Consider the following 12,933-nt stretch of genomic DNA (forward strand, 5'->3'; position numbering starts at 1 on the left):
TGTTTACTGATTACCTTTACATTTTTATTATTCCAGTTTACTCTGTCAGAATACACACATTCTTTTACAATTTGTCCTTATTAGATTACATAGAGAGGAGCCCTGGGGCACAGTAGTTAAGAGCTTGACTGAAAACCTAAAAGTTGATGGTTCCAGTGCACCAGCTGGAAAGAAAGAAAAAAAAAAATAAGGTTCACTTATTGAAAAGAAAGAAAAAAAGTGTGACAGTGGCTTCCATAAAGAATATTAACAAAACTATCAGTGTCCAATACAACTCTATTATATATCCCTCCTCCTCTCATCAAATTAAGAAAAAAAATAAGGTTCACTTTCCTAAAAATTTTCATGTAAATTATAGGGGAACATTCAATTTGGTTTAATAAAAAGCAAACATAAGGGCTGACTTGTGTGATCTGGAAGCATCTTCTTTAAAGATTATAGGACAAGAAGCCCACTTGGAGATTTTTCTGCAAATCTATTTGGCCTTATTTTCTTTTTTTGCCTTTCAATGTTTCTATACTACATTTGTTCTACCTAATGCATAAAATTATAAGGCTTCCTTGCAGTTAATAGTCATTAACCTTCCAATCACATCCATCAGTCTAAGAGTATATGCGTTAACAAAGCTATGAAAAGGTGACAGTTGATTCAAGAGTACAGTTTAGATCTCCCATGGCAAACAATGGTTTGTGTCTCTAAGGGACCCCAGCCTGGATCTATGATACTTAACAGGCAAATGATATGACACTCGCTTCATATGACTTCCCTTCGACTTCCACTTACTAAGTGATATTGCCAGCTCACTCCACTTCTCTAGGCTTTACTCATTATGCCAGATTTATCTCCAGATTTCCAGATTTGTGATTTCATCACAAGTCACGGAATTAGAGAACACAAAATAAACTGTCCAATCTACCCATGATGCAGAATGTGAAAATGGGCTCATGGTTACCAGTAAACCAATCTATTCTGTCTCATTTCAACTCTCACCTTGCATATCAACATTAATATTTAACATATCTACACACGAGTACAGGACTGAGTAAATGAAGAAAGGCAGTTAATTTCTAATGTAGGGCATCTGTCTCCGAGGAAGATGACACAGCATCGAAGTTAATGAAGGATATTGCCTTAACAGCGCCTGGCACAAGTCATCAGTCGTCATGAACACAGTGTACGTGAGGAGGAAGTCATCCAGGAGGGTCTCTGCAAAGAAGAAGATAAACAAAGGTAAGCAGAGCTTAAGGGACGGGCTACAGCTTTCCCAGACAACAGCGGCGTGCATGGGAGAATGGCTGTGACACATGGTGATGGTGGCAGTGAGCAGAATGGCAAACTGTGCCTACAAAATACAATACTAAAGTTGTTGTTGTTATGTGCTGTCAAGTCACCTGTGAATCATAGTGTACAAACAACCCTAAACCCTGTCATATCCTGTGCCAATCTCACTGTCTCTGACACACCTACCCTCATCACCCCAGACACTGAATCAATCCATCTCATCAAGGGTCTTCCTCTCCTGCGTTGTCCCTCTCCCCTCCCAAGCATGATGTCTTTCTCCAAAGACTGGTCCCTCCTTGCATTATGTCCAAAGTATGTCAGATGAAGCTTCATAATTCTTGCCTCCAAGGAGCAGCCTGGCTTCACCCTCTCCAGGACAAACCTGTTTATTCAATACTCTTCTCCAATACCACAGCTCAAAGGCATTAATTCTCCTTCTATCATCCCTAGTTATTGTCCAACTCTCTGATGCATAGCAAGTGTCTGCAAAGACCATGGCCTATATCAGGCATACCCTATTTTCCAGACTGACATTGTTGCTCTTCAGTACTTTAGAGAGGTTTCTAACCACAGACTTTCGCATCGCAATCAATACATCTTTTAAATTCCTGGCTGCTGGTGCCAAGAGTGTCGATTATAAGATTTTTAAAATTCCTCACATCTAATGCATCAAGCACTGAAATTCTTTTTGTCACAAAGCTCTTAAAACAAACTCATCATTTCTCCCCCAGAACCTCATTTATATTTGTAAGCGAACACGTTATTAAAAAACTAATGTATAAATAATGTGCTTCAAAAAAGAAATTCCATGAAATTTTTGAGATACGTGTTCCTGTCCTACTGGAATGTAGCCTCCATGTTCTAGTAAACTGAGCCTTTCCAAAGCCATTATCTGAGTCAAGAACAATGGATAATAAAAGCCAGGGCACGGTAGCAGGTCCCAGTGCTATTCACTTCTCCTCCCAAATACATGTGTAAGAAGTTGGGAAAGCAGTGAGTGATTTCCTTACTACTACGAAGGGGCAGAGTTGACTGGAAAAAAAGGCCAGAGAGCAGGCGCACCTCACAATATCCTCCTTCTGATTCCATTTCTATCTCCTTAAATAAGAGCAGCTCCATTGTTATTGCCTCCCTTCCTCGACTGTTCTGGGAAAGTTGAGCTAACTTACAATATGCAATAACTACACCAGCAAACTCTGACCTCCAAAACAACCATCTAATTGAAAGAAAATGTGACGTGCAGAGCACAAAGGCATGATTTTACCCTACTAGTCATTAGTTTCCTAACCTTAAAATTAACTTTGGCTATATTATTTAATCTTGGAAGGAAGAGTAGCATCCACTTCCATAATAGCTTGCCTCCGGAAACCCTATGAACCTGGAGAGAGGATGAAAGACACCCAAGTGTTGAGGACTCTCCTTCATAGGGTCGCTATAAGTCGCCTGCGACTTGACGGCACTTAACAACAACAGCAGCAACAACAACAACAACAACAAATGATTTAATTGTTCATACCAATTGTTGTTGTTATGGATGAGTTGGTGTGACTCATAGCAACCCTATGTACAACAGCTCTGAACTCTGTCCTATTCTGAGCCAATCTCAGTAATTTCGACATATCAACCCCCATTGCCACAGTTACTGTATCAATCCATCTCATCCGGGGTCTCGTTCTACTGTGCTGTCCCTTCACCCTTCCAAGCATGACGTCCTTCTCCCAGGACCAGTCCCTCCTGGCGAGGTGCCCAAAATATACCAAATTTTCCCTTTATATAGAGTAATGAATATATATACTCAACAGCATTATATTCTCAAGAAGCTACAACCTATATTTGAGTAGAATTGTAACTGCCCAGCACAGAGCTCTACAGTTCCATATTATATTATTGTTGTGAGGTGCCTTTGAGTCTAATACAACCCATAGCAACCCTATGAACAACAGATCTGAACTCTGCCCTATACTGTGCCAATCACCTGGTTGAAGGTCTTCCACTTGCCGACCCTCTGCCTTTCCGAGCATGACATCCCTTTCCAAGGAATAGCAACATGCCTGAATTATGTGAGATGAAGCTTATCATCTTTGCCTCCAAGGAACACTTAGGCTGCACTTACTCAAAGTCGTATTTGTCTGTTCTTTAGGCAGTCCATGGGATGTTCAGTGCTCTTCTCCAGCACTGCAGCTCAAAGGTATCAATTCTTCTTCTGTCATACTTACTCACTGTCCAGCTCTCAGATACATAGCAAGTCATCAGAAAGACCATGGGCTGAATCAGACATACCTTAGTCTTCAAACTGATATCATTGCTCCTCAATAATTTGGAGACATGCCTGACTGTAGCTTTCCCAGGGCAATACGTCTCCTGATTTTCTGACTGCTGATAGATACCAAGGGTGTTGATTGTGGATATAAGTAAGAGGAAGCTGTTGACAGTTTCAATCGTTTCTCCATCAATTATGATGCTGTCTACAGGTCCAGTGGTAGGATTTTTTGTTTTCTTAACACTGAGATGTTATCCATATTGAAGGCTATATTCTCTTGTCTTCTGCAAGAAGTGCTTCTATCTTATAGAACCAATGAAAGAAAAGTACTGTCTAAAGTGATATATTCATTCACAGTTTTAATGAGTACAAAATGTAATTTACCAAAAAAGACACAGATATACAATTTTAGTAAGAATTTTTATTAAGTTCCATGAAGAAAACTGACCTTGATAAAAATTGGTCTTGATAAAAACAATTATTTCTTGAACTTCTAAGGTTCTGAATTTCTCAGAGATTCTGATGAAAATATTAAATCCTTGTGCCAGAAAATATATACACAAGCTAACAACAACAGCAAGTCTTTATACTTTCCTGGACTCCTGGTTAAGTTTCTGTGTTTGAACCACTGATCTTTTGGTTAACAGGTGAATGTCTTAGTCATCACACCACAATTACTACTTCAGGAGGTTTCCAATGTTGTAAATCTGTAATTAAGTAGACATTCCTGGAGTGAGTGGTACATTCAAATTACCAATCTTTTAGTTGCCAGCCAAACACTTTAGCTACTGCAGCCTTGAAAACCTTATGGAGCCTTGTTCTATTCTGTATAGGCAGTCTCCATAAGTTGCAGTCAACTAATTTGGTTTGGTGTTCAGATGGTACATATAGTTTTGCATTAGCTATAGAAGCAAACTATTTCTGTTTTGTCTGGTTACATAGCATCATGATAATTCTGCAGGTTTACATGGTTACTAGAATTGTTAAAAAAAGAAAACTTTGTCTTTGAGTTGTATTATGGCTTTGATTAAAATGAACCAGTTGTTAATGAAGAAAATACTTTTTCAAAGATACTTGTTTATTATAACTAATAGTATTATCGTTGTTGATTGCTTTTGAGTCGAGCACGATTCACAGCGACCCTATGAACTAAAGGCCTGAAACCTTTCTGTAACTATCGCCATTTTCAGAGGCATGTTGTTTAGGAAATGGATGCTACTCCTGGTGAAGAAATCAGCCTAAATTTGCATCATCATCATATTTGAGTGCAGTAAGTTACCAATCACTGGAATTATTTATGCTTACTCTATGGCCAAAGCAAGCTTCCACAGACATGTGTCTGGGCCCTGCTGAGTATAAATTAAGCCTTGTACAGAAAGCCACATAATGTGCCTTCTTAGATAATTTAATACGGGTGGACTCACAATCTACATTCATAGAAGATTTAGGGACTCAAAACTAAAGTCTCTGTTTACAAACATTTCATATATGCACATAAAGGGGCAAGGGAAGCTTTATGCTAAAATCTGCCCCAAACCAGTTAACCTGCAGCACAATTGCTGGCCATTAGAAGATAAAATTTGGAATGTACATTTGAAACTCTGTGCATCTTTCCTATGTGTATAATGACTGAAATGCTAGGATACTTTGGAATACAATTTGGAAGCTACTGCTCAAGGATGCTGATGAACAATGCTGTCATGTGTATTGAGTTGACTATGAAGAACACATCCGAAACTTGCTCCATACTCCCATCTCTCAGATGCTGTGTCAACCCCTCTTGCTGAAGCGTATCCTTTCTTTCTCTGACCCTCCACCTTTCCCACTGTGATGTCTTTTTTTGCAAGGACCATCCCGTCTGGACAATATGTTCAAAGTACATGAGATGGACCTTCACCATCCTTGTCTCTAAGGAGCACTGTGTTTAACATAACAATTTGTTCACAAATTGCCAACAATGATGGTCCCAAAATCAGAACACCTCTATGTACTGAACACAGTTAAAGAAAATCTTCACCATCTCTGACTTCATTAGAAATTAAGCTGAACCTTTCATGCTTCCAATATTGGGTACAACCTAAAGAGGACAACAGAGTAGAACTTATTTTATGGACTTTTACAGACTCTTGTATATAAGTCATCAAGAATACACAGAAACCACACTGAAGACTTCATACACAGGAATGTTAATGCTTTAAACTGGAGGCACTCATTTTAAATGAAAAAAGATGGGACCAACATGTATTCTGTGGAAGCAAAAGTCAGGATACACACTATTTGGGAACACTGTGTCAAAATATAAATGACTGTTCTTGGGAAGGAAATGTTTATAACTAACTTAACCTGTAGAATATAAACCTTTTGGGAAGATTATGTAAATAATCCAAACACTAGTACTATAAATTGAATACAAAATAAATAAAAAAAATTTATTTATTTATTTTAAAATATCCTCTTTGCTGAGTTAGAACTGACTTTTTAGTGAGCCTTTGAGGCTATAAATTGCACAGTAAGAGACTTCCCATCTTTCTCTTGAGGAGCCACTAATGGATTCCAACCACTTAGGTCTTAGGGTGAGTAGTGAAAATTCCTACAGACCACACCACTATCTGAAACCAAGGATAGCAGAGCTGTTTACTATTTTATTTCTAAAGAGTGACTCATTCTTCCCTATCGAAATGGGTGACCTTTCTTCACTAATAATGAAGTCAGTCTTATTTCCAGTCAACCATTAACCTGACGTTTTCTTTGTTTTCTATTCTATAAAGACCCCTCTTTCTGTTTAAATGGTGGTGGTGTGTGTACTGTCGAGTTGAAACCAACCCACAGGGGACCCTCCAGAGAGATTTCAGAGGCAGTCTGACTGCACAGGAGGAGATTGCCCATCTTTCCATGAGCAGCCGGGGATTTTGAACTGCATACCATTGAGATTGTAGCACAGCTTCTTACCACTAGGCCACCAGAGCTCCCATTGAATAGTATGGTACTTATATCTTAGCCTATCACTGCCAGGATATAGCTGTCATTATTCCGTAATAAAACTCCTTTTCTTTCACTCCTAATACAGTATGAGATTCTCTTCTTTGAAATTTCTGGTGTTAGAAGCAGGATTTTCAAGGTGTATTATCTTTCACAATCCTCAAGGCATAACACCAGCATGGCACCAATGAGAGAACCAATAAGGGTTCTGTGCCTACTCAAATCTCAGGAATCTTGTATCTTGAATCTGAACTCCACTCCATTGAACTGAGTTTTACTGTAGGTTTAACTTGGTCCTTGCAAGTAAGAATTTGTTTTGACTGTCTTTTGGAGAATGCTGTGTTTAAAGACAACTGGAGCCATCTCCTGAAAGTCTTCCCACTATATGAACAAGGATTTTGGTCCCTTAAAGTGAATATTTTGTTTCTTGAATCAACGGTCATTTAAGGGTATATTCTAATTCAATGTATTTGTTTGTTTGTTTTCAGGGATGTATCATTTCTACATACCTTTTTAATCTCTGCGCAGGACAGAGCATTTAGGAAGCTGGACATTATGAAGAAGAATGTGGCCTTGGGATTGGAGGAAGACTCATTAACAACCTCATTTTATGCAGATGACACAATCTTGCTCACTAAAAGTGAGCCATTTGCTGCAGGTCAAGGACTACAGTCTTCAATCTGGACTGCATCCCAACCTCAAGAAAACCAAGATTCTAACCACTGGGCCAACTGGTAGTATCATGATAAATGAAGAAAAGATTGAAGTTGTTAACAATTTCATCTTGCTCAGATCCACAATCAACACTTGGCATCAGTAGTTAGGAAATAAAAATTTGAGTTGCTTTAGGAAAGTCTGCTGTCAGGGACTGCTCCAGAGTGCTAAAGAGCAGCGACATCAGTCTAGAGACTATGGTGTGCTGGGTCCAGGCCACAATCTTCTCAATTGCTTGCTATACATCTGAGAGCTGGACAATGACCAAGGATGCCTGAAGAAGAATCAATGCCTTTGAGCTGAGCTGCTGGAGAAGAGTATTGAACATACCATGGACTGCCAAGATAATAAACATGTCTGTCCTGGAGAGGGTGAAACCAGGTTGCTACTTGGACACAAGAGTTTTGAGACTCCGTCTCACACACTTTGGGCATGTTACCAGGAGAAACCAGTCCTTATAGAAGGACACTATGCTTGGGAGGGTTGAAGGTCAGCACAGGAGAAGGTGATCCTGGGAGAAGGTGATCCTTGATAAGACGGTTTGATGCAGTGACTAAAGCAAAGGGGTCAGATATGTCAGAGATGTTGAGACTGACTCAGAAAGGGCAAGGTTCACAGTTTTTATTCATAGAGTTGCTGTGAGCTGTACTTGACAGCACTTAACAACAACACACGCACAAAAATCTAGATCTTATGTCAATGGTATGATCATTTGGATTTAATTTTGTACTGGGCTCAACTTTAATTTTGTACAAATAAGACTGAGATCTTTGTCTCATGTCAAATATCTGAATAAACACACTCTGATTTAAATGATTTTATCCATGGACTCAAATAAATGAATACTGAATGGCTATGATGAAAGAGGCAACTCTTAAAAATGAAATGCCATTAACATTCATGCTACTATACAAAAAGGCATGTATAAGAGGTTATATATCATCCTGACTAGGTCTTTTTTTTAATTTTTTTTTTTAAATTTTATTATTTTGGTGTGCGTGTACCGTCAAATCAGATCTGACTGGTACAGGAGGAGATTGCCCCTCCTTCCCCGGCAGAGCATCTGGTGGATTCGAACCATGCACCTCTGGGATTGTAGTTGCAGCTTCTTGCCACTAGGCTACCAGAGCTCCCCCCTGACTAGGTCTTGATTCTGAAAAGTTTGACAGAGACAGTCATGCTCTTGTAATTTTATATGAGCACCCAATCAGTGGAAAGCAGAGTTTACTTGCAGACATAGCTTATACACTATATAGGTATATTTTGACAAAAGCTCTTGTTCTTTTCAGGTCAGTGGTTCAAATCCACCGGTTCCTTCAAGAAAGAAAAATGAGCAAGCAGTCCCCTCTCTTAAAGTTTTACAGTCTCAGAAACCTGGTGAAGGGTAGCTAGGAGCTGGAATCAAATTGACAGCAGTGAGTAGAGCTGTTTAGCTATAGCTATTATGATTCCTCAGTACAACTTCTGAGTACAGTATTGTTTTGACACGTTAGCTTATCAAAGGCTTGATCTGACATGGAGGACCATACTTTGGGATGTTCTTACACTTAGTTTCACATAAAGATGCTGGAACTGCTCTCTAATCAAGATTTACTCCATTAGTATCCAAGATCAGAAAGAACACCATGAACTTTGACACAGCCAGTCATTCTGTTTTGAAGCAACCCTTGATAATGAACTGAGTGAGTGTAGGAATTGGGTTGGATGGCAACAAACCCATTTGGTATTCAATTAAATTAATCAGCTTACACATGACAATATTTTGTTTGTTAAGACATTTGACCCAGAAATGCTTATTGTTCCCTCAACTACTAACACATTTAATATTCAAAAGCATTTACCTAATTATCTTTCTGCCACAGAAATATTAAAATAAAAACAATGAGACTACATGAAAACATCTTCAGCAAAAATCATAATGAACAGAATAGTTGAAATTCTAATGACTAGAACAGATTCCCTCCTACATAAAATCTTTCTCAATGTAACACCTATATTGTTCTAAAAATGTTTTAGATAATAAACTTTTATTTTTTTCAGTATTGGTATATTTTTGTACACACATTCTGAAAGTAATTGGGAGACATGAATTTAAAAAAAATCATAATCAAAACAATGTACTTCAAATAAAAGTGCCTTTTATATCAGCCATGCTTAAAGAAAAGCTGTCCCCCTGGTATTTAAAGATATTTTTAGCACCACAATAGCTATATAAATGATCCCCTGAAAACTATTAGCCAACAATAGCCATTTAAAAGACTAGAAAATCCACTGGCATCCATACTAAGACACTATAATTATTTACTATATTACATTGTGTTTAATTAATACTAGTTTAAGACTCTAGGCAGAAAAGCACCTTTGTGTATAAAAGCATTTTTCATATAAGTAAATTCAGAGTTCGTATATACAATTACATTCTAAATAAAATAGATGTATTCATTTTCCTTGCCAACTCTTTGGATGCCTAAGTATTAAGATAGCACACACCCCTTGTTCTTTGAAATTCTATTTGCTAAATTTTATTCCAAATTCTTGGCTCATCATTAAATAACAAAAATATGCAGACATCCTTTTGGGAATAAACCCCTCGCTCTCTCCAAAACAGTATTTTTAAAGTAGTTTTTTAAACGTGGAACTTTCTTGCAGTATAAAAGCAACCTGCTGATAGCCGTCAAAACTGGAGACAAAGACTACTATAGTCTTATGTATTATGGAACTTGAATTAAAGTATGCCAACGTGCTGTCAAAAGTTAAAAGCTTTGATAGAAATGGCTCGGTGATTCATGTTAATAATTTGCTACACTGGTATTTATACAAGACTTGTCTGTATCATCTGTTACTGTTTTATTTTTAAGGCATCAGACTAGAATTGGATGTTTCTTTTATTCTGCTAAAAAAAGTATTCCCTTTTATATATGTACAATATTTTAAATACATTTCAAGATTTTTAGTCTCATTGTTTCTGCAAAAGCACACAAGTTCTTGAGCAACTTAGAGAATGTCAGAGTATGATATTAAGCAGTTTGGTACAGATAATTTTTATAGGTTCCTGGGACATAAATCTAATCAAATGACTGACCCTGATCTAAACCTTACAGAAAGACTTAAGCATAACTTTTTGAAGACAAAACCTCCTGAAGACTAGAAATAATGAGTACAGTGTCTTAGTTATTGAGTGAATGGCTAACAGATTTATTTACTCACAGTGTTATTGTTGTTGCTGTAGTGTACCACAGAGCTGGAACAGACCCTCCAGCCAGTTTTCAGAGGCAGTAAAACTTAGAGTAGTCTGTCCACCTTTTCTTCTGCAGACCAGCTGGTGGATTTGAAACACATACCTTTGCATTGGCAGTGTAGCTGCTGACCACTAAGCCGCCAGAGCTCCCTTCTCACAGTTTGTTGTGTACTCTACAGTCACGACCACCTTATAGCTGACCTTCCTCAAGGTTTTTCACAGGCAGTAAATCACAAGGGAACTGGGTGCCTATCTTAACACCTGCAGAGCTGCTGGAGGATTCAAACTGCATACCTTTGAGTTGACACACTCAGTACCTTTCCACTGGTTATCAGAAATCTCTGTTGTTGTGGTTAGGTGCCATCAAATCGAGTATGACTAGCAGCAATCCTATGAACAACACTGAACCCTGTCCTATCCTGTGCCATCCTCACTGGTTCTGACACACTCAAGCCCATTGCTGCAGTCACTGTGCCAATCCACCTGGTTGAGGGTTTTCCTCTCTTTTGCATCCCCGCACCCTCCCAAACAGACTCTCCTAGTTTAGGAGGCTAGCAATGCAAATTCGGAGCACTGGCTGTAGGAGAAGGCTCCCTGTCCTGTCCTCTCTGGATTTACGCATTGCCAGTAACTCAGGGCCAACTTATAGTGACCTCCATTGGGTTTCTGAGACTGTAAATGTCCCAGGAGTAGACTGTTTATCTTTCTCCCTTAAAGTTGCTGTTAAATTTGAATGATGAGAGAAACAGGCCTTTGGGTTAGCAGTGTAATTCCCCACAGGCTATGCCACTTGCGCTGACCTCCATGCTGGAGGAAAGTCCTAATATCTTCACCTTCTGGTTCCTGGTCCATTGTAGATCCCCATGTCCTGTCATCTATCTTACCCCATCTCTTCTTTACTCTCTCGCTTGTTTAATCTTGTTTTTTTGCATCTCAACGGAGAGTGACACAAAATACACCCTACATTACTCTTGCCTCACTAACACAATAAAGACATTCTACTCCCAAATAGAATTATAACCACAGGCAAAGAGGTCAGGTTTACAACACATATTTTGGGGGAACATTATTCATTTCATAACAATTGAGTTACTAAGGAACAATTTGAGAATTCTACTCCAGTTATTATTTTTTTTAACTCTCACAAGCAAAACATGCTCTATTAATGAAATCACTCATCTGTTGAAGGAAATTAACAAGAAAGCAAATGAAGAGTTCTGACATCTGCCTCTACTAGTCATTTACTCTAAGTCTGTAATGTTAATAGTCAATGTTTCTGCACTAACTCATACTCCCTGCAGTATTGTTAGCACTTTGGTTTCACCTCCATTTCTACTTCAAATGTAACAGAATAATAAGCTATTTTTCAAATGGTCTACTTAACCTTTACTTCAAGTAACCAAAGAAAAGCTCTGTATTTGAAGGAGTCATTACTGGCACTAAAATGTTTTAATTCAATACGTTTGAGAAGCAAAGCCAAATTGGATGATGCAATTTGATTAAATCCAAATAAGATTGTTTTTCGCTGTCCATGTGTGGGTCACAGAATAAAAGTATAATAGTGTTAAAAGCATATTCTGTCTCCATATATTTTACATTTTAAAAAATAATAACAACCTAAACATGGCCTTTCACCATAGTTTTTTAAATTCACTCAATTTCTGCATGTTTTTATAATTTCACCCTAAGTAGTACTTAGTTAAGGAGTTTCAGTGCTCCAGTCCACATTGAGTTTTACTGTTATCCCAAAGGCCATTGTGTCTTCTTCATCAGTTCGAATCCTCCGGCAGCTCTTTGGAGAAAAGATAAGCAGTCTCCTCCCTTAACAACGTCTGCCTTAGAAATGAAGAGAGCTGCTTTGGGTCAGACCTTACTTGATGGCAGTGAAGGCAATGAGTTTCTATGTGTGCTCAGCCGTTCCACACGTGCAAATTTCAGATCTAATTTTGTTTTCAGATATTTGCTGTTGCACAGCTAATGCTTAAAAGTCTTCCTGCTAATAACCAGAAATGGTGCATACAGTTTCAAGTAATACTCTAAAGAGACTCATTTTCACTTGTATATCTGGTTTTAAAATCCTACCCTTCTCTTTTCTATACAGGTGTTATCTTCTTAACTAGTAAACATTTTCTTGTACAAATCATCTTTTAAAAATCTCAGTAGACTAGAGACAGAAATCTAGCAGTTGATAAGAGTTTAGTGGGCACCCGATTCCTTTTTTTGTGTGTGATAAAACGTTTTGAAGGTAGATAAAGATGGTGGTTGCACAACATTGTAAACATACTAAATTGTTCACTTTCAAATGCTTTTCAAATTTTACTTTCTATAAAAATGGATGGCTGAGGCCAACATGAATTTTCAGATACAGGATGAGATATACACTGCATGGCCTAAAATTAAGAAATGTGGGTGTCATGTTTATCACGGCTTTATTTACAATAGCAAGGAGTTGGAAACAACC

General features: G+C 38.2%; 1 protein-coding gene across 1 annotated transcript in view; it reads right to left on the bottom strand.

Annotated features, from left to right (window-relative positions):
- Positions 1–12,933, bottom strand: part of RAPGEF5 (Rap guanine nucleotide exchange factor (GEF) 5) — a 325,340-nt gene that overhangs the window by 55,014 nt on the left and 257,393 nt on the right. Inside the window, exon 12 of the mRNA XM_006880289.1 lies at positions 1,128–1,206. Within this exon, the coding sequence (XP_006880351.1) occupies positions 1,128–1,206 (79 nt within the window). The remainder of the gene's footprint in view (positions 1–1,127; positions 1,207–12,933) is intronic.

Source organism: Elephantulus edwardii, unplaced genomic scaffold, assembly GCF_000299155.1.
Source record: "Elephantulus edwardii isolate Elephantulus edwardi_28Jun2011 unplaced genomic scaffold, EleEdw1.0 scaffold00007, whole genome shotgun sequence".
In the NCBI taxonomy this organism is placed as follows: Eukaryota; Metazoa; Chordata; class Mammalia; order Macroscelidea; family Macroscelididae; genus Elephantulus; species Elephantulus edwardii.